Source organism: Seriola dumerili, unplaced genomic scaffold, assembly GCF_002260705.1.
Source record: "Seriola dumerili isolate Sdu_G_001 unplaced genomic scaffold, Sdu_1.0 BDQW01000110.1, whole genome shotgun sequence".
NCBI lineage: Eukaryota > Metazoa > Chordata > Actinopteri > Carangiformes > Carangidae > Seriola > Seriola dumerili.
Window position 1 is genome coordinate 3,040,116 of NW_019174365.1, and position 21,509 is coordinate 3,061,624.

The 21,509-nt window shown below is 41.2% G+C and overlaps 1 protein-coding gene across 3 annotated transcripts; it reads right to left on the reverse strand.

The window, feature by feature from the left end:
• Window positions 1–150: 150 nt before the first annotated feature.
• On the reverse strand, window positions 151–20,212 carry tbc1d5 (TBC1 domain family member 5). Of its 3 annotated transcripts, none has more exons than XM_022746910.1 (23): window positions 20,147–20,212; window positions 15,143–15,194; window positions 14,593–14,711; window positions 13,776–13,833; window positions 13,496–13,604; window positions 13,189–13,278; window positions 12,757–12,831; window positions 11,940–12,007; window positions 11,746–11,848; window positions 11,195–11,283; window positions 10,973–11,023; window positions 10,723–10,792; window positions 9,764–9,936; window positions 9,522–9,664; window positions 8,676–8,782; window positions 6,750–6,835; window positions 5,121–5,434; window positions 4,850–4,912; window positions 3,154–3,362; window positions 2,821–2,920; window positions 2,261–2,340; window positions 1,892–2,149; window positions 151–1,431 (listed from the first exon to the last, which is right to left on the reverse strand). In XM_022746910.1, exons 3-23 carry the CDS (start codon window positions 14,690–14,692, stop codon window positions 1,129–1,131), a joined length of 2,649 nt encoding a protein of 882 aa, XP_022602631.1. In that variant the 5' UTR covers window positions 14,693–14,711; window positions 15,143–15,194; window positions 20,147–20,212; the 3' UTR covers window positions 151–1,128. The 3 variants fall into 3 exon arrangements, with proteins under 3 accessions (XP_022602631.1, XP_022602630.1, XP_022602632.1); XM_022746909.1 differs by having other exon boundaries at window positions 14,563–14,711; XM_022746911.1 differs by lacking the exon at window positions 4,850–4,912 and having other exon boundaries at window positions 14,563–14,711.
• Between the last annotated feature and the right edge of the window lie 1,297 nt (window positions 20,213–21,509).

Below are 21,509 nucleotides of genomic sequence, written 5' to 3' on the forward strand. Positions count from 1 at the left end.
CACTTGATGATACTATAAGTGAAATAATATGGTTATTAATATACGATTACAAACTAACTGTGTTCTGTAGCCCTGATACTTACACATAAAAGTTTACATCAATGTCGTCAAAGCAAGCAAAGCATTCCCAAAACAAACGGGTTAACTTCAGTGAGTAGCAAGAGCGATGTAGTTTTATTGGTCTAGAGTTAATTATGCTGAATGGGCAGCTAGAGGGACATTCTTTGTGTGTGCTGCTTTACATGGTTTCCACAGGACACGAGAACAACTCAGCTCAGAAATAAGAAGTATTAATTACCACATTAAAATGTCCACATTGGAATCAATTTTAAAAAACAAAAAAGGAAAAACAGACTTATTCCATAATTTAATCATTTTTATCCAGGAAACTATAGGTCTAAGGGTTAAAAATATTGTCTTAAAAATTAAAAAAAAAAAAAAAGCTAACAAAAATAATAAGATCACAGAGTCAGGTTTTGTTTGGTTGAGATAACATTAATGGTCAGAGGCACTGGTTCAGGAGGGGGAGAAAGCTGCCCTCGACAACTGACAGGAGGACATCGTCCTTCTTTCCTTTCGAGTATCTGAGAAGAGAGCTTCCTCTGTAAGGACAGACAAACATAACGCAGGCAGGGGTATGGCCAGATCTCCACATTCAGAAGAAACGGAGGGTCACGCTCTCCATCAGTACAGCAGGCTCAGGGGGGGAGGGGGGGGGTCCTTCCCTGAAGTTTGAGGTCCAACCTTACACAGTAATCATGTAGTGATAGGGTAAGCAGTTCAATGATGCCCTCTCTCTGTAGAGCAGAGCGCTACAGTTAAATGAGTGACAGGACACGACATAATGAGGAGACAAGCATTAGGCAGATGAGATAGCATACAGCATCAGCTCAGACAGGACTGAAGTGGCACAGATGACAGTTAAAGAGACAGAGTATAAGGTATTTGTGACTCAAAGTGTCACAGTCCACATGTGCAATTTTCTAGCGGACAGCAGCTCCAGCGGTGCACCACCAAAAACTGCAGATTCCCCCCTCTGATCCCAAGTCAGTTTTCTTTTATCACTCCCTCAGAATGGGATATGACACAGGTATAAGAGGAGGAGGAGGAGTGGGGAGATTTGCTTGTTCACAGGTCGTTCGGGTTGACAATGGTGAAGTCAGAGTCCTTGCTGTGGGTGGAGCCCTCGTCCGGGCTGGAGGAGCCTGAGGTGGTGCCAGCCATCAGTGGGTCGTGGAAGGTCCCGGTTGCGCCCTCAGGTTCCATTCGCACCAGGCCCCGCCCTCGCCTGATCGGAGGGGTGTGCTCAGCCGCAGCTCTTCTTCCTCCTCCTCCTCCACCTCCCTCAGCGGCCTGCAGGTCTCCATCCTGGGAGACGAGGATGTAGTCGTCCCAGTTTTTACTTCCCTCTGAGCCGAGGGAAGACGCCACCTGCACACGAGATCGACATGGGTAAAGAGGCTGTATAATCGCAGTCTGCTGCTTGTTTGGCCCTGAAGCTCAATGTATTCAAATTCAATTTAAGTCCGACTCCAAGGAACATGTGACTAAGCATTTTCATTAAGCAGCTGCTGTATTATCAAGCATCATTCTGGGTTTGATCCATTTCTAATGGGACAGATTTAGTGTCACATGGTCTAATCCTGCAAAGAGTAATATTCTGATACAAACATTGGATCACATTTTGCACACAGGGTACAATTTATTTGAATGAAGCAGATCGGATTTAAAGGTGTTGAGTACTGGATCAAAGGGTCAGACAATTTCAGAAAACAACCGAAAACTAATCTTGTCTGAACTGAGTGTTAAACTGTAGTTAATACCAATACAGCTAAAATAAGTCCAGGGCTTTTACTTTGGTGGCCTCGAAGACGACTGCCAAACTATTAACCTGTTGCTCAGGTGGGGTCATCGCCTGCTCTTCCTCTTCTTTGTCGTCCGTGCTCACACTCTCATCCAGATCAGAGTCCCGGCTCCGCCTGCTGTTTCCTCGCTGCTGGTGGTCACCGTGGTGATTGTTGGCGCTCAGAGCAGTTTCAGCGGCTGCTGTGGAGGTGTAGTGATCATCTGCGATGGTGATCTCCTCGTTCTCCTCAGCCTCCAGCTGGCTTTGGTTGAAGCGCAGAGCCCCCTTCAGGATGTCTTTGATCTGGATCAACGGTGACGGACAACCAGAAAAGATGGAGGAGCATGATGATGACAGAAGCATACCATTAACATGAATGCTCAGTGTTCATACTTCCACATTGATGTCGCTCACCTGTTTCAGTCCAGCCAGTGACACCAGGACCTCATCCTCTTTCTCCAGGTGTTCTTGGAGAATCACTTCCTGGATTTTACCTGTGGAGATATAATAAATGAGCTATGCAATCAGCCACACACTTAATTTGCAACATACTAAACTACATTCTCCATTTTTTGACTGTTTGCAATCTATGGGTAAAATTCAATAAATCCCACAATGGAGCAGAATATGCTGTGTTTAAGTGGGTGCACTTATTTCTAATTAACATGACATTACAGTACAGTTGAAATACCTGGTGAATATTTCTATGCAAAGACAGAAAATAACAGAAACTGAAGAGAAATAAAATGAATCAATAAATGAATTAAAGCTTTGATCTTGAAAAAATAATTTAGGCCATCTGTCCCATCCATAAAATGCTGGATTGACCTTTTTTCAGATGCTGACACACAACAGGCATTATGAAGTGCTTTTTAAAATCAGTAACGTGTCCAGGATTCACATCATTTGAACTGGCTACTGTTTTAGATGCTGAAAATGATGATGGGGAGTTGACGTTCTACAGCTGAACTCACAGATGTGTGTGTTCATCATCTTAGCACAGTATTTGCTCATGGCCTCCAGGTCATTGATCTGGCCCTGCAGGAAAGATACTTGGGCTTCCAGGTCCTCATCCTGTTCATAACACACACACACACACACACACATCCACAGAGAACAGATGAGAGGTAGACAATAAAAGTGGAGGGGAATATGAAGGAAATCTATAGGACAGAGGTTAGGGTTGAAACTTTGAGAGGAAATGAGAAGATATGACAGAAAGAGAGCAAGAGAGACACAAAGACATGTGGACATGTCTGAGTGACAATACTGAGTTACTGAAACAGACAGCAGGTTGAACAGCTCACCGGCTCCTTCTTGCCCATGGTCTTGCTGTGGGAGCGAGAGCGAGTGATGTTGAAGAACGACTCTTTCTTGGTGGCGGAGAGGGGCGGGGAAGAAGTGCTGACATCACTGCCTCGGGAGGGGGGAAGGGGTGGGGAGGCGGTGGGTTGACCTCGTCCACCGGAGAGACTTTCTATGCTGGGAGAGGAGCTGACCGTCCTGGAGCTTTGCCCTGAGAGAGAGAGAGAGAGAGAGAGAGAGAGAGACAGAGAGAGAGAGAGAGACAGAGAGAGAGAGAGAGAGAGGGATAGGACGCCGTACATAGGATGTTAATGCAATAAGACTTACAGTTGAAAATATAAATCTATGCTCTAAAAAAAACCCTTTCAGCTTTAAAAACATTTATTTATTTATTTATTTGAGGGGAGGGGGTGTGTCAGTGTGTCTGATAAAATCATTTCAACTCACGATCCACCTACTAGCTCCCTGATGCAACCCTAAGATGTGGTTAAAAACCTGGAAACAGTTAGTAAGTGGATCTTGATTGTTGTCACATAATACTCCAGTTTATAGAAGGTTAAAAGAAGAAGCACAATGCTATAAATGTCTCTGTATCTAAAGAAATAATGAGATGTTATGGTTAAAATGTTTAAACATCTAATATCTAAATTAATGAGGCGAAGGGTACGAAAAACATGAAGCCTGGAGTGAGTCACTGGAATAATGTATAAACTTTTCGGTTTTTAATTCAAATTGTCAAATATAAAAAAGCAAGTTTAAACTAATTCATCAAATTTGCATTTAGATGATGCATTAATCCATACAAAGCAAAAATAAATAAATTAGTAAGATCATTCGATTTGCCAATTAGTTAATTAAACAATTCTGTGTCGTTATTTTGTCTTTAAATGAGGAATGAATGAATGAATGAATTTTAAAATGTAACAGCACTATTGTTTTATGTTATTCTATATATTGTGCTTAAGTGTTCTGTTCCCTTTTAAAATTATTTTGTTTCCTGCTTTAATGTTTTAGGGTTTACATTAAACTAATGTTAAGATATGTAAGCTGTCTGCAACCTTATAATTAAATGGAGTCAAACCTTCAGAGCAGCAGCAGAAGTTCTAATTGGCTGGGTGTTACGTGTTGGCAGGAGTCATGTGTAGACTCAGACCAATCTGAGCTCCCACTGCTGCTTTGTGAATGCTGTTCATTAATCCATCATTTAAATGCTAATTTAATCAATCATTTTATAATAACTTTTCCATTTATTAATGTATTAATAGATTATAATTAAAAATTGTGAGTCTATAATTATTCTAGACTCCATAGAAGAAGCACAAGAAGAAACCATTGTCTTTGGATTTTTGTGTGAATGCAAAGGACACAGGACAGACAACAATCTTTAAAGCTGCTGTGTGATCAAAACAAAGCACATACAAGCTCTGGAGCACATGTTCAAAGCAAGGCTGACAGCAGACATCACAACACAGCCATGATATCCATGATACCAATTTCGACTGATGAGGCAGGCTGTGATCTCCCTCTGCTGGTCACAGTTCACTATTACACACTGTGTCTGTGTACTGTAACATGTGCCTCACAGCTAATCCAGCAGCAGGAACAGTGTTCAGACATGCAACAGCAGCAAAACAAGAAAAGATGAATTTGGAGAGGGGGGGGGTAAATCACACAAGCAGTTGCCATGGCAGCAGTTACCTTGTGTGTCAGTGTGAGTCTGGGCTGGGAGAGAGACCTGAGACACTCCACCTGAAACTACATCTAACACATAGGAGAGTCAAAGCTGATGCTGCCACAATCATATAAAACCAATGCTTTTTAATAGAGACTGGATAATCTGTGCTGGGGTTAATGTGAACATGCAGCTAATTCACCAGTTCCACAACTGCCAACAAAAAATGAGCAAAATATTGACTGGTAAGTACAAAGCTCTTCTGAAACAAGCTGGGAACCATTTTCTGTCATTCACCTTTGCTGAGGTGGACCGGCATGCTCTCGGACTTGAGCAAGCGATAGTGCTGATTCTGGGCGTGGCTCGGGGTCTGCAGCGGAGCGTGTCCCGACGGGGGCTCGGCCAGCGGGTGAGGCAAGGTGGGCGCAGGGGCTGAGGCCGGGGAAGTAGATGAGGAGGAGGAAGTGGAGGAGTGTATCTCGCTGTTGATTGGCGAGATGCCGCTGGACCCGCCCGTCATGGCTGGAGCGATGAGCTTCCTGCCGAAGCTCAGCAGGCTGCTGGAGACCTTGTTGATGTTGATGGAGGCCGTTTTTGTACTGGAACCGGAACTAGAAAAAAAAAACAAATTTAAGTTGAGATGGATAAGAAAAACAAAGGCCTACAGAGAGAAAAATGGTGGTGGTTTTACATGTTTTAGACCTTTACTTTGAAATAGTGGATACTAGCCACACATTTATCCAAGGTGTGGATGTATTTCCTACCTTCCAGGCAGCTTTCAGAAACTTGAAACTTGCATTAAATAGTTTTCATCACAGTGAACTACTTAGTCCCTTTATTTTCTGGGTAAAGTTAAATACTAACAAAATCATAAAACAAACAGAATAAGCAATCACAGATAAATAGCCTTCTTGTTTAATGTGGGGCAAAGAACGAACCACTTGCGACGCAGTTCAGCTATAAGCCATCATGAGTGTCACGCTGACGATGGCTTATAGCTGAAACACATTCATTCTTTGCCCCACATCAAAACAGAAGACCATTTATCTGTGAGTGCCGGCATTCTGTTTGTTCTGTTCAGATACCAACGCCCGTGCACCCGATACTCTGCTTCAGCACTTTGGAGTCGTGCACGCTGCTACTGTCTACTATATCAAAATTTTTAAGCCTGGCCACTGACAGACTCTTCTCTGTCCCTCTTCTCTTCTCTGATTATTTCTTTGCTTTGAAAATCATGTTGTTTTGTGCTCGCAAGCCCTGGACATTAGTGTTGTGTTCTTCAAATGCACTAGACTGCTTTCAACAGTCCCTTCTTGCAACTGCAACACCCTGCACTGGTAATTTTGAAATCTTTAATTTTTTTTTTTTTATGTCATTTGCTGACTGTCAGTTCAAACAAGTTTCAAGAATCTCTCAGTTCATTTTCATACAGCAATGACTAAAAAAGACGAGCTGGCTGAAGTAATGTATTGACTAATTAACTGTTTGAGTGACATGCCTGGGAGGCATTCAGAAAACTACACATGGAATTCAAACTAACAAACAAGCTGGAGGCAAGTCAGTGCAAACCCAACACTGAATGAGAATGGAAGCAGTAAAGGCAGTGAATTTTTGGCCATATTGTGCCTGAAATATATGCCACTATGGAACATATGGATGGATTGAGGAGTAGCTGACTCTGCTGCACGAGAGGTTTTATGGACATGCTGGTACTTTCACTACAATGTGAAAATCTGCCAACGCTGTGAGATAACCGCAACTTGAAACTGCACTCAAAGTCTTTTAATAGAAGATAAATGATTCAAAAAGGAGGCGCTAACTTTTGATTCACACGGTGTCTGTGTGTGAGGTTGAAGAATAGCTGTGTGTGTGTGTGTGTGTGTGTGTGTGTGTGTGTGTGTGTGTGTGTGTGTGTGTGTGTTTTACCGTGTCTTGTTCATGAGGTCCGCTCCCCTTGTTTTGTAGTAATCCAGGTTCTGCTGAAACTGGTAGTTGACAGGTCGTGGATTGTTCTACAATGTGAGGGACAGAATAAACAATGTTTTTGTGTTAGCGCATTTACAGATCAGACAAAAATGTTTTCTGTGTGCGTGATAAACAAGCCAACCTACAATCTGTATCTATGCATGACTACGTAAACAAGCAAACACGTGTGCCTCGGTGTCTCTGAGTCAGTACTCATGAGCAACAAGCCTCTTTCCTGCCCCACCCCCCTCTGTTATTAGGGATGACGACCCCCCCACCCCCCAGGTGTAACCGTGATGCGGACGCGGTGTGACATGGTCGTTCACCTGGAGGACACACTGTCATGTTGGATCAGCACCTTCTTGGAGTTTCATCCTGGGAAAGCAGTGGACAGGACTGTGGCGAGTTGTTGTGTTTGGGTTTATGGGTCAGTGAACAGAAGATGGTTTGTACCGGGACAGTGAGGTGTAAGCAAAGGTCAAAGACCTGGTAATGTCAGATTTAACGTACGCACACGTCAATGACTGTTTTTCATTTAAAGGGAAGAATGTAAATCCTGTGTGTGTGAGGAGTGACAGAACTAGGCCTCTGACTGAGTGTGTGTGATTGCAAAAGATAGTGAGACGAGCGTGCGACAGGAAAAATATGCTGAGAGCTTCAAGGTAAAGGCAAAAAAACCCAACAAAACAAATTACAATCCTCATTTTGGCTGCTACATTTTCATTTTTTTCTTCACTTGTTTCTGCACTTGCCAGCTTAGCATATTTTCATATTAACCAAGTGGACGTTCTTGAGGCAGCAGCACCTTAGTCGTGTCAATCTAACATTCCAAATTACATCAAATGCGGATTACGTCACTGCAGCAGGAAGCTGGCACCACAATTAGGCAATTACATTTTTAGGAACTAAAAAGTTTTCATGTTCAGAGTCAGGACAGAGATTTGCCTCTCTAACACTGGGTCAATGAACCTCTCTCCACTCATCATGTTTATGTTTGTGCCAAGATGGTTTCTAATGGTCTTCTTCTTGATATAAAGCAACATGTCCTACTTTTTCTCCACAAAGCTGCAACGTCATTTTTCATCTTCCAGAATTTGTAATGTGTTGTTTTCCGTTGAGATCTGTGACTGTCACAACCATGATCTCTAATTTTATTTAAATGCTTAAGGTCTTAACTACCGTTTTTCGCGTTTTACACTGTGTATAGGCCTTATCATTCTATGTCAATGTTAAACACGTTTATATCTGTGAAACTTCCTTTTGTTAAGTGCGATTCCTCTCATTAACGACAATGACCAGTTCATTGATTTCATCTGTGCTTTACTGTAAATACCTTTAAAGCGTTAACATGAAACCACTGAAGTGTGAGGAACTGAAACATTTGTTGCCATTTCTAACTTTTTTTTTTTTTTTTAACACCTAAGCCCTTTTTCACAGATCAATAGAGCTGCAAACTACATGACTATTTTTCGAGGATTTCAGCCCAGCGGTTTGTGTTTGAGTGAGTGTTTCACTTCTGCAAATCCTCTCCTTCCTCTGCAGAAAACAAGAGAAATCATTCTGTTCACACAGTATCTGCTCTGCTGTAATTACTGAATAAAAGCAGCATGAGAAGGCACACCAAGTCCAAAGTCAAGCTCCAAGAAAATGTATATATCTATTTCATTTTCTGTGTAATGTTTCTCCCTTTCTGTTCTCCATTTTAACTTCTGACTGCTGAGGTTAAGTGAAAGTGTTTATGATAGTACAGCAGGACTTTCAGGGGGAAACTGAAGTGTAACACGAGCACAAACAATATCACTTCACCATACAACTGTTCCTCGTGGAAACAACATCCACATGCATACAGCTTTCTAAATGGATTATGCTATATGTGTAGTTGCTTACTTTGGGATCGCGGAGGAACAGAGCCTTTTGGAGCAGGGCATTGATGTCTCCTATTGGAGGGTAGTGCATTAGAAGGCCCAGGCAGGTCTGGAAGTTACTAGCGATGACTGAAACAAGGAAAACAAACATATGCAGACTTAGTGATGCTCAGAGCTGAATATTTATCTCACCACAGAACCCCCTAAAATAAAACACGTTATATTTAAACTCTGTCAGATCTAGAGTTCCCTATTCATCTCACGTACGAAATTGGATTGTGTGTTCTGACTTCATAAAACATGATTGCAACTTTAGCTGCATCTCTCTTCATCCAGGACACAATCAAGTGTGTCAAAATTTTAAGTGTTCCTATCGGTCCTTGCATCTCTTCTACCTGCATACCCTTCAGAAAAGCACCTCTCTGATGAACAGCTTCTTTGTTCCAAGGACTCTTGGTTTAACAGCACTACAATTCTTCAGACCAACAATATCAGTCTTTTGTGTTCAATATCAGCAATGTGGAATCCGTATTTAAGTTTTCCCTCTCAAAAGTATGCTTAAACATCAAGTCGAAAGTGCAGGTTGTCTTTTTGTTTTCTTGTTATCTGTTCTAAAGATGCAAGGATTCAGTCTCTTATAAAAACATACTTGAGCAGGGATGTTTGCCCACAAGAGCTGAAACCCATCTCTTGCCAGTATGTATGGCAGCAAAGATCTACAGTATTCTATTTAAAGCAATATGACTCCATCTGATTAAATGAGGTGGAGGAAATCACATTCTTCCAGTTAAGTGTGTCTTATGAAATTACATGCTACAAAGACAACACATGGCGTTATTGGATTATTTCAGTAATAAATGGAGCGTACGGGCATCTCGGATGTAGAGCAGCATGGCCACAAAGATGTAGTCCACCAGGTCCAGAGTGATGCTGTCAGCAAACAGGGCGTCCCACACCACCAGTAGGTCCTGGAGCGGAAACTCACGACCAAACAGCAGACGTACCCACCGGCTGAGGGACATACAGATAGACAGTGTAACTGTATTTGTGTGCAGCTGAGGGGTCAAGAGAAGGATTGGGCAGAGTGGATCTAAAAGTGTAAATACTGACATGCCGTAGATCTGCGGTGCGATCTCCAGTCGGTTGAGATGCATGTGCAGTTCCACATCGTGCTTCTTCACCAGCTGGTCCTGGATGCGGTTGACTTTGGTCACTATGGCAACAGATGGCCCTGAGTCCTGGGGCCGAGCGAACGGTATGCTGGTCAGCATCTCTTCCTTACCCTTGAGGAGCAGATCATTATGTAATTAGCAAATTATTATATAAACATGACTTTGTAGCACATGTGGCCGTTTGATAAAAATTTACCACATGAAAAGAAGCAATAGTGACAAATAGTTTCTTTTAAGGATGAAGTATAGTTTACGTTATGCAGGTTTTTGTTGTTTTGATATTGAAATCAAATTTTTTAATTCTATCTACGATCAGCATTTTTTCTGCCATAATCATTCAATGTTCTTACATTCAATAATTATCTCTCTATGTAATTGTTTTCATTGTAAGTGGCGAAGCCTGCCATTTCCAATGCTGGATTCAAATTGAATACCTATGCATGAGGGATTCACAGGAAACAATGCATGCACCTAACCCTTTTTGCTGTTTGTTGCTAATGCAAACCCAACATTTCCTACTGCTGTTAGATCAAAATAAAGGTATGTAAGTAGAAACAAAAGGCGGCTTTTATTGTGAAGCAGTATGTGTTACAAGAGTTCGGGAGGACAACGATCGTTCATCAACCGTGCATCTACTAAACAAGACAATGGTTATTTTCAGCATTTTTATTTGACGGCTGGTCAGATATTGCAGAGTGACAGAACAAAAAGGTGAAGCCACTGTTAATTAACCAGGAGTGATATCTTAAGGATTAGGATGTATTAATAACCTTACATCTCCAATATCAAGTATAATGCCATGTATTCATGATGGCACAATCAGCCCATATTGTGTTGCCACGCACAAACAATTATTGCAATTACAATGTCAAAAGCAGTTCTTCACATCAAACTGACCTTCCTCACTTCCCTCTCAAAGCTGGAGAACCACGGCTCTGCTGTCTCCATGAGCTGCGAGAACATGGCACTGTAGACAGAGATGTGTGAGCGGGCGTGGAGGGGAAACAGAAAATAATAAGCACACAGAAGGGACATATTGTGAGGGGGAAATAGACATGTAAACAAATTCCAATTATTTGAAAAGTGATGAAATATCTGGGCATATTATTCTTATCAGTTATTTATCCATTATGAAGACAACACTCACTAGGCATCGTGCTCCAGGTACACTGGGTTCAACAGACACTTCATCTCCTCACTGTATAGGAAAAAAATAAAAAATAAAAAATAAAGACCCCTGAAATTGATCTTTTCCCAAATAAATGCAGAGCTATTTTGCCTTCTGACTAGAGCATGAGCTGCTGATGATTATGAAAGGTTGAAAGGTTGAAAGTGAAGAGTTTCAGTTTCATAGCTGAGAGGAACTGACCTGGGGCTGGCTGTCTCACTGGCATGCTGGAAGGCTTGATGGTCACAGTGTAGCACAAACACTATGGGAGCCAGCAACTCGTGCATCCCCTGCAGATGGACAGGAAGGAAGCAGAGGTGGAAGGGGCGTAGGACACAAGAGGGCAGGGGGAGAGAGAAAACATGGTTCATTTGTGGTCAGTCCTTCTTTAATAGTGATGCACGAGGTTTCTAATCTGCGATGACAGGTTTAATTTAGATATTGTTAGCCACTGCCCGGCCGTATGTCACTTCCAGTTTGCAAAAAAGATGCTGTACTAGCTGGCTATTCATTTGCTGGCACCTGTTACAGACAGTGATAATGATTAGGTTACAAAGGCTTTTTTGTTCTTTCGTCTGAGCACGCTGAGCACTGAGAAGCCCATGCACACAGCCACACACAGGCATGCCTCAACTATCAACACCCAGAGGCGTTAAAAAGATCCTATTTTTGAAAATTCAATGACATTCAAACTTTTTCCTTAAAGTTTTGTGCATGAGTTGTTTGGACAATTTGACCAAACCTGTCCGTACCTGTTTATACAGTAACTGTTCATTTTCTCTGGCATAACAGAAGAGAATGTCCGTCAGCTTGGTCCTCACATCCTCATCCTGGAAGTAACGGATCTCAGGGAACCTTAGATGGTAAAAAATAAAAAGAGAGCAGAGGTTTACTTCACGTTGACAGCAGAAAACAATCAAATAAACAGACAGGTGATGATACTTACGTTCTCAACACGTCCTGTTTGACCATCCCCTTCAGCTCTTTATCCTGGAAGAACTTGTTCCACAGGCTCTGGACAGGAGAGGAAAAAACATGAGACAGACAGAGTCAGACACTGAGCGACCGTGCTGCAACAGCAACGAAGAACAGTGACAAAGTTCTGAGGCAGTTGAGTCTTGGTGGTTGTGTTGAGTTTAGAAGTAGAAAACTAAATACTCATTAATTATTGGAAACTATATTCCTCATATACACTGATCAGTACACTTGTATGAAGACAAATTTGACACTTTTGCATGTTGTTTTAAAGATGACCTGCTATATTATAGACTTTCCAAGTTACACTAGCACTTAATTTAAACTAACTTCAGTGTACAAATTGAGTAGTAGCAGTTAGTACCAAATTGCATACTTCCTTCCAGGAAACACACTGTTACCATCTACGTTATGTTGCATCACTTGTTGTTCTGTTATCATGAGTGTGACTCTCAGTGCCATCACTCAACCAGAAACTGTATTATGAGATGCAAAAAAAAAAGAAAAAGAAAAAAAGAAAAGACCATTAGTTTTTGGTCATTTTTAAACATTTTATTTATTGCCTAATCCAACATCAATTCAATGGCTTTATAATTACTTTTAGAAAATCTGCTAATGAATCACTGAAACAGTCTATAATTATTGTAATGACTCAGTCTGGAGGGAATGTATCAGGGTCACATTTTACATGCAAATATGAAATATGATAGATAGAAAGACAGATACTGAACAGTACACACACACACACACACACACACACACACACACACACACACACACACTCTTACCCCCTCATCCTGGGACAGTGGGTTGTTGACCACCAGGTCCTGCTGGCCTGCAGCCTTGCGAGGGTTAGTGATGTGCTGAGACAGACAACAGAATGCACTGGTTATTACAGCACAGGTCAGTGATGGGCTGCACTGCCTAAAAACACACGACCATATTTTGGCCATATTTTGGCCATATTTGGTTTCCTGAAGTGTAGAAACTTATAGGGAGCTCTAAGTTCTATTATGTTTAAAATGCCTGTGGTAGCTGAAACAATGTGACTTAGGAATTCATAAAATTCATAAATTAAAAATTTGTTTTATAAAACTTGTTTTGACCACCATATCCAGAAACCTTATTTAGAGGTTTGTACTATAATTCAATGTAAACTGCTGCAGACGGCAACGTTTCTCATCATGCTGAGAGAAACAGCCACAGAGTGGCGCTCTCACCGTCTCTTTGATCTTCTCATACTGGGCTCGGAGCTCCTTGGTCTTGTTGATCCACTGCCCCTTGTCTTCAGGAAGAACCTCCAGATACAACTGTAGAGACAGGATACTTCAAGCGACCTCAACAAGAATTTTCCTCTCGCAGATGTCACAAACATGCAGGATATCAACACTTTCAAAACTCTAGGCCTCTCTTTCCACCAAAAAAGGACTGCAAGCTGCCAGAACTACTGACTTTTCTGAGGCAGGGAATTTGGCAAAACCCCTTTAATCAAACTCGATAGGACGGCTTGATCCATTTGGCAGTTACCTTCCAGCATACGCTCCGAAAGCGGCTGCTCCTCAGTCGACCATTGATGCCTGCCTGCCGGATCCTGGCCAGGTAATTACTGTTGAGGAACAAGTCGTCCCATTCTTTCCTGCGCAGGGGAGGGGAAGCAGAGGACGAGGAGATTTATGAGCTTCTCAACCCAAATTGGGCACGGTATTCCATCTAATGTGTCATCCAGCAGTAAACTGGGAGTCTGGAGCAGTGAATTGGGCCAAGAGTTTATGGTACATCCACATGAGAAAATACTGGAAACACTCACCTGTATGAGAGGAAGGTTGACTGAGACTGTGAGTAACCGCTGCTGTCAAGAGATCCTCCTGTTCAAACAGGCACAGACACAGCCACAAGGGGGTGGTGTAAACAAGGAGTGAAACTAGACAGCAATAATTTTTTAAAGTTTGTGAACACAGGACGATAAACAAAAACATAACCTTTGACTACTGTAATTAAAACTGGCCTGTTTACTGCTTCCTAATGACCAATCAGTTATTTTTGGGGCTTCTTTGTCGTGTCATGCAGGAGACGGGAAAGAGCTAGAAGCAAACAAAGTGACTGCAGATAGTACTTCTCTTTGTCTTTATTGGTGGTAATAAGTCTAATTTGGCCTGCAGGTGAACACACATTCCAGTCAGAGAGCTGTCTATCAACATTAGTTACAGGAGTAGATCATTCCACAGGGACACTCAGCATGAATATTCATCAGTTCCACAACATGCCAGCCCCCAACATTTTCTCTCTCTCACGCGTAAACATAAAAACACCTCAGCCCGGGGGTGTTGCCAGCCACGTCTGTGACTCACATTTCACAGTCAGCTCCAAAATTTCTTTTTTATTATCTCTTCATATCTAGTGCTTCAACTCATTGTGACTCTCTCTTACACTCTGTGCCTCGCCTGCTGGTAGGAGCCTCTTTTACGGCTCTCTAAAAATGTGCACAAAAACACAACAAGGACCCTATTAAGAATAGTGCCACTACAGAGGAAGCACTACTATGTAGCAGCTAAAGGCCTTATTTTTTTCACACAGGTTGTATGATAAAGTCTAACCGTAGGGAGTGTCAATGACAGTCAACGTACTGCTGCGGTTCTTGTTGAAATTGTGTAGAGGGTCGAACCCCGTCTCCTGTTGCTCGTCTGTCTGGAGCGGGTGGCGAGTCTCGAAATTGGGATGCTGCATGACCGCGACCCAGCCGGACCTTGAGAATGAGATGGTTAAGTAGAGAGAGAAAAAAAAAAAAAAAGAAGAGAAATAAACCACAATTAAATTTCAGGTTAGTACAACACAATAGATAACAGATAATGAAGAGACAACCAAAACTACAAACCAAACTTTGGGTATCTGGCGTTATGTTATACACGACTTTCAAACACTCATCCCAAAAGACAGAGTGATAAAACACAATACGTTTCCTTAAAACTGACTCTGCTGATAAGGAGAACGACCTTCGATCAGAGACTCTGCTGACAGGTGTCTTCCTTGTTTAAGTCTTCATAAGCTGTTCTCTAGGTGACCCCGACCTCTGACCTCTCCAAGGAGAGGTGCAGTTAAAAACTAGCTGCAATCAATAAAGTGTCCCTTCTACTAACTTACAATTAATCACGCTTGAACTGTTAACTCAGCACTTACTGTCACAGCCTTGTGATTCTCCACAGCCAAGAGTCAGAAGAAAAGGATGATTCTGCAAGAAGAAGGAACAATGGTGAAAATAAACATCTTCACCAGGCGGGGAAATAAACAACAACGCTGGTACAGGGTCAAAAAATGATGTCATGTCTTTAAAGTCAGCAGGAACTTTTTTTTTTTGTTGTTTAAAACAAATGTGATGTACTAACATCCAGTGGTTATAGTGATGTCAGATGCCTTTAAACACTATGTAGCTCAAGAATCAAGTACCTAGTTTTTTTTCTGATGTGACGACCAAACAGAAGCCTGCTCACCTTTTACATTCAACAGAAGTTCACAGCATAAAATAAAACAGACACTGATTACAGTCAGTGAAGAATGTCTCAAATGAACAAGAAGCACTTGAGCTGCCTGATGCTCCACCACGCTCACTGTGATATATTAAACATAAGCAGTCATGCTAATGAGGCCATTAAGTAGGTAAATTAATGCATTAATTAAATGTTCTGATATTCACATAACACAAACAGTACAGTGTGTCTGAAATGATTAAGGAACTATTAACAGAATATCAGTTGTTCCTTATAAAATGCAAATACACGTCGTCCAGTTAAAACCAGTTACCTGTTTTAGTGTTGTGGCTGATCGGTGTGTATAACAGTATTCTGAGAACTTAACAAAGACAGTGATAACAGCTAACACAACTATCTATCCAGATGTTTTTCCAACCAATCAGCTCACAGTCCGTAGTGGTGAGTGAGCCATAACTGTTAATACTGTCAATAATCAGCACAACAAGTTTACCAAGAGCAGCAAAGACACGATGTGCTCACGTACCAGAAAATAGTAGGTTAATAGTTACTAGTCATGAAACAACTAATTGACCAATTGTTTAATTGATGGACAGATAATTGTGAAAATATTTGATATTATCAATTAATTGTTCACATCATTTATTGACTACAAAACATTCTCTGGTTCCAGAGAACACTGAGTCACTGTGGGCTATTAGAAATCCCACTGGGCTTTTTTTCAACAGTTTTCTGACATTTTATAGACTAAACCATTAATTAATTATAGAGCTGGAACAGTTCGATTAATCAGCTTTATCAGGAAATTCATCTGCTACTTTTCAGATAATCATTTCAGTCATTTTTCAAACATTCTCTGCTCCACTTTGGCGATTTGCTACTTTTCTCTGTTTAATATCATTGTAAAAAGAATATCTCTGGGTTTTGGACTGTTGTTCAGTTTATGTGGCAATTTATAATGAGTTTAGGTCAAACTGTCCAGTTGAGCAGCAGAAAAACAGGCTTCATGTAAAAATAAATCTGAGGGTCTTTGCTATTAGTGAAAAATGATGCGCTAACTACAAATACCAATGTTTAAAATATACACAACAAAACATTACAAGTCAAATATATTTAAAATCCTCATCAGGTAAACCCTGAGCCAACTCCTCCCTGCCAACAACCCCAGTTCTGAGAAAAGTTTAACTTTCTCTGTGAGACATCACAATCTAGGTTAACCAATTCTGCCTCCATTCTTTATCCGGCTTGGGATTATTCCCACGTTTATGAATATGGTTAGCCTAATACACAGGCCTACAGAATAGCAAGCTTCCACAGAGCATTATGTTTTTTTCGCTTATTAATTGTGGAAATAACACAACAAAGGCATCTCTTAAACCTATTAACCATGTGAATGGAACACCGCTCGATAAATCAGCTACACACGCCATCAAAATAGAAATTATTTTATATGCATAATGTATGTGCCTGTTTTCTTAGGAAACATCTGTTCTCCTCAAAGACTAATGCTCTCCTTAAGTCAGTGCGGTTTTCCTCCCTTCCCTCATAAAAATGACATTATACCATTAAATAATCGTAACTAATCCACAACTATAGGGAAAAACAGAAGAGGAATGTTGTGAATAGGTGCCTCCAATAATAGCCTGTTTTCTTAGTTTTACTTTGAAAGATTTAAAGTCTCCTGAGCAACCGCAAATATAAAAGTACAAAAGTCCTCACACAGAATATTAATTGATATTATCACTTTCTGTCTAAAATCTGACTCAAAAGATATTTTAAGGTACATTTTTTCCCTACAGGCCTGCAAACACAACCAGTGCTTTGTCCCTTCAATCCAAAAATAAAAAGTCATTCTAAACTTTGCAAAGAGGCTGTCACAGATCACTCACTGTGCTTTGAGGAGGTATGTCTTGTGTGTGTGTGTGAGCCTTTGTAAGTAAGTGAGTGAGTGAATGAAAGATGATGTGGGCAGAAGACTCGAGGCCTCGCCATGTTAGCACAATCTTGCCTGAAGCGGGTCTTCTCTTAGCCTTCTGCTGCCTTCATTACTTCTTCTCAGAGTCGAACGTGAAACGACATCCTAACTTTACTACATAATAATCAAGGCAAATTAGCTTCTGCATAATTTACTCCACAGCACCTGGAGACACCTCAATAATTCAAAACACGAATCTTTCATGAAATAATCAAATCAATACATAATGAAATGCATAAATAAATCAACAGACAAATAACACTGCGTCCATCTGTTCTGAGGTACAGGATCTGTTCCTGGGATTTACAACAACCAGCGCATGAAGCTAAATCCAAACTGAAGCCATTACATTATCTAGTTACATACATTAACACTTGTCAACAATTTTCTTTTCAAAGGTACTGCCTCAAACATGATTTCAAAGGAGCAATGTCAATGTTTTGGATTGTGTAAAGCATACAAATGTCAAGTCAGACAGCCTTGCTCCAAGCCTCTTCCTTCAGTAATCCTCATTAATGTGGGCTACATAATAATTCACCTATACTCTGCCACAAATTCAATCTGAGAGGGACCACAAGCATCACGGATTTGATCCTAAAACCGTCCTCCACTCATTTGTTTTTCCAAAGTCAGGGAGTATCATATTCTTTAACGTCTTGAGAATATTTCAGAGCCTCATTTCCTCTGAAAGGTAACAGAGGTGAGGGGTTACCCTCAGATTGGCAGCCAAGTTGACAAGGTAAAATTCACTTCAGCTCTTCAAAACAAAGATGAAGGTTTTGGTCACGTATTGAGATCCCATTTTTATGCTGAGGTGTCATGAAAAAAAATACAAGGAAGCACAAGGAGCCTGCTCCAAGCTCATTGGCGTAAAGGCACAAAGGCTAAACTATTCTGAAACTAAACCCAGATTAGGCAATTGTATTAAATGTTTTGCTGAAGCGCCTGCAGAATTTCCATTTAGAGACCTCTGACTTACGTGACTTACAACTGTAGTTCCACTGAAATTAACAGGCTGCAGTTGAGTTTTCAACTCTGAAAAATGCTTTCCATCATTTCTTAAACAAGTCCAGACTTTTAAGAATTAAGTAATGACATTAGTCATCAGCCAAACCCATCCACTAGTCTTCATTTCAGCTTAACCACTGCCAGAGCAGTGTAATGTAAAATGGCTTCAGAAAAAGAAACAGGACATGGGCTATTTAGAGGATGAATATTCAAAAAGGACTCAGCAAACGGTGATGAGGGAAGCTGTCACTGGCAGCTACAGTGAGAGCGGCAGATTGCAGTTTAGTCAAAGTGAAACACCCCAGTTAAACAAACTCACATGCCTCTACTTCAGCACACAGTGAGAGCCTAGCAGCCTTCACAGTCACATGCTCCGCAAGAGGCTGAGAACATGTTTGAGACCTTAACCTTAGCAAAATACCATGAACTTACTGGGTCTTGACTGATTCAATTACCAAATACATGAGAAGAGATTATTTCTGACAGAAATCGGTCTGTATACAAGAACAAGAGCAGCAGTTCCCAACCTGGGGGTCAGGACACCCACAAGGAGTCACAAGATGAATCTGAAGAGTGGCATGTTTTCCCTCTAACCTTAGCTTTTTTTCTTGTGAATAATTTGAATAACTGAATAATTTTACCTCCTATTCCAATAAAACAAGTTGAAAAAAATTTTCTGGTGGAACTGCTCACAACTGACTTATGCAACTAGTGCAGAGAGGTGGGAAATAGCTCTGTTTTAACAGGTCACAAGCCAAAATGGTTGGGAACCACTGCACTAAAGAGAGACCTGTGGTGCAAGAAGAACAAGGAAGAAACATTTTAAAATCCAGGAACACTCTGTGATTTGCAGAAACAGACTGAAGTTCAGACAGTGCTTACATACAAGCCATTTCCTCTCACTGTCAGTGCTGGTGTATGCAGTAATTTTAAATATGTCCCTTTTTAGAGTAAACAACACAGCCTCTGGACTTCTCTCTAGTCCTAAATAGCCTACAGACAGTCAGACTGTACTCTCCCAGCACACATTTTCTCTGTGAACTAGTTCTTGGCAGGGTGGAGAGGCGTGTGAAAACGCATTAAACCGTGCAGGCAGGCAGTGTTGGCTGTTACCAACCCTCTGCACTGCCCCGGACCCATCACTAAATCTGCCAGGCAGAGTGGCCTGCACAGGCACAAGCAAACCACCGCAGAAGCCACATTTTTTTCTTCAGTTTGAACATTAAAATTCACAGCCATCACTGACAATGTCACTGTAATTGGACATAAAATGTAAACAGTGTCCGTTTGTGATGCACCATGCATGGTGACAGGCAGGATTAGCAATGCAGTTAGGGCAAAACGCCAAAAAAAACAGCTAAGCTAGCTCGTGTACCGCGTCGGCTAGCAATGATAAATGAAGGCCAAACTAGTTAAATGAACGTACAGTGACATGTCGCAGACGTCTGTGTTGACTGAATATGACTCGAGATGACAGGAAGCAGGGAAGCTAATGTGACGTTAGCCTGACTATTAGCAAAGCAAGCAGTGACCGAGTCGATGCACGGGCCTGTCGCTACTTCCGATACACACACAGCTGCTGTAAAACCACGAGACAAAGTGTAAAACACACACGCACGCGCATGCACGCGCTCAAGAACACGCACACACAGAGGTTGACACAAGTGTGAGTAGTGGCACAGAATAATCCGTTACCAGTTATGGTTCAGATACCTGCTCAGTTCATGCAGGACTCCTCATCCTGCTGTGTCGGACTCTGCTGATTTGTAAACAGTAGCGGGTCAGGCGGATGTGCTGAAGATCAGCTGACTGATCATGTGACCGGGGAGCTGGGGCCGGCGGTGCTGCTGTGTCTGCAGGTAGCTGCCCCTTGGTTTAACGAGAACCTCTGCTTGAACCGTTTGCTGTCTGTTTTAACAGTGGTGGTACTGTGCACAAGTACAATTTTGAAAAGTAATTTACTTAAGTATTTAGGTTTTATGCTGCTACATTATATTTCTGATAGAAATGTTGTACTTTTATACTTATTTTGCAGCTAGTTACTAGGTATTTAGCAGATTAAACAAATAAAATATTTCAAAAATACACAGCAACATATAAAGTAATAAATATTAGCTACATCTCAACCATCTTCAATGTTTCTCACATGGTAATGCATCAATAATGTCAACTAATATAATAGAACACATAATTTGCATAACTTTCACCATCAATATTTTAAAAACACAAATACAGTACATAGAGTTGTTAATATTTCATATCACTGATACTTGTGGTTCCACTCTTGGCAGGCATAGGAGGACATACACTGTATTACTGTACATACAGTACCAACATCTGGACTGACATATTTGCCCAGACAGTCCAAGTTGAGTCCCATGACGAGCACTATGCATACACTGTTTGGAAATCATTTCTGTGTCCAACTACATAGGAGAGTTCAATTTAATTACAAATTCATCAGCACACAAATGACCTTTGACCAACAAAGTCTAATCAGTTCATGCTTGAGTCCAAGTGAATGTTTATGCCAAATTTGAAGAAATTCCCTCCAGGCGTTACTGAGATAACGTGTTCATGAGAGTGGGGCAAAAGGATGTACAGGGATGGACAACCTGAAAACATAATGCCTCTGGCCCTGGCTCTCAGAGGAATAAAAAGAAAGGGAGAGAGAATGAAAGAAGACGACTATAAACTACTCTTACTGCACTGTTAGAGCACAAGGTTGTGGTGGATCACACCACCAAGGAGAAATGAAATACATCATGAATAAGCAAGAACACTGAAGGAGCTCTTCAATGTGAGGGTTAATTAAGACAGTTTTATAGAGACTTAATTGCTGCAATTTCTGAGGTCAAACAAGTCAAGTTTCTCTGTGGAGTGCTTTTAAACAACACCTTTCAGCACAGTGTGCTTCCCAAAGACAAAAGACAGAAAAAAAAAACTAAACTCTAACAGGATGAGGGGCATGATGGGAAAAGGCAGGAGTCCATGTGAAAATATATACAGGTGCTGACATTAAGTAGCATTAATGAGTCAATTGTGTGCATTGGTAGTGTTGTGTGTTTGTGTTGTG

Coding starts and splice junctions, on each gene's coding strand:
- tbc1d5 (XM_022746909.1), bottom strand. CDS start 14,692: ATGCAGCATCCCAATTTCGAGACTCGCCACCCGCTCCAGACAGACGAG. Junction 4,913..5,120: donor GCCGGTCCACCTCAGCAAAG/GTGAATGACAGA, acceptor CCTATGTGTTAG/ATGTAGTTTCAGGTGGAGTG. Junction 3,363..4,849: donor GACTCACACTGACACACAAG/GTAACTGCTGCC, acceptor TCTCTCTCTCAG/GGCAAAGCTCCAGGACGGTC.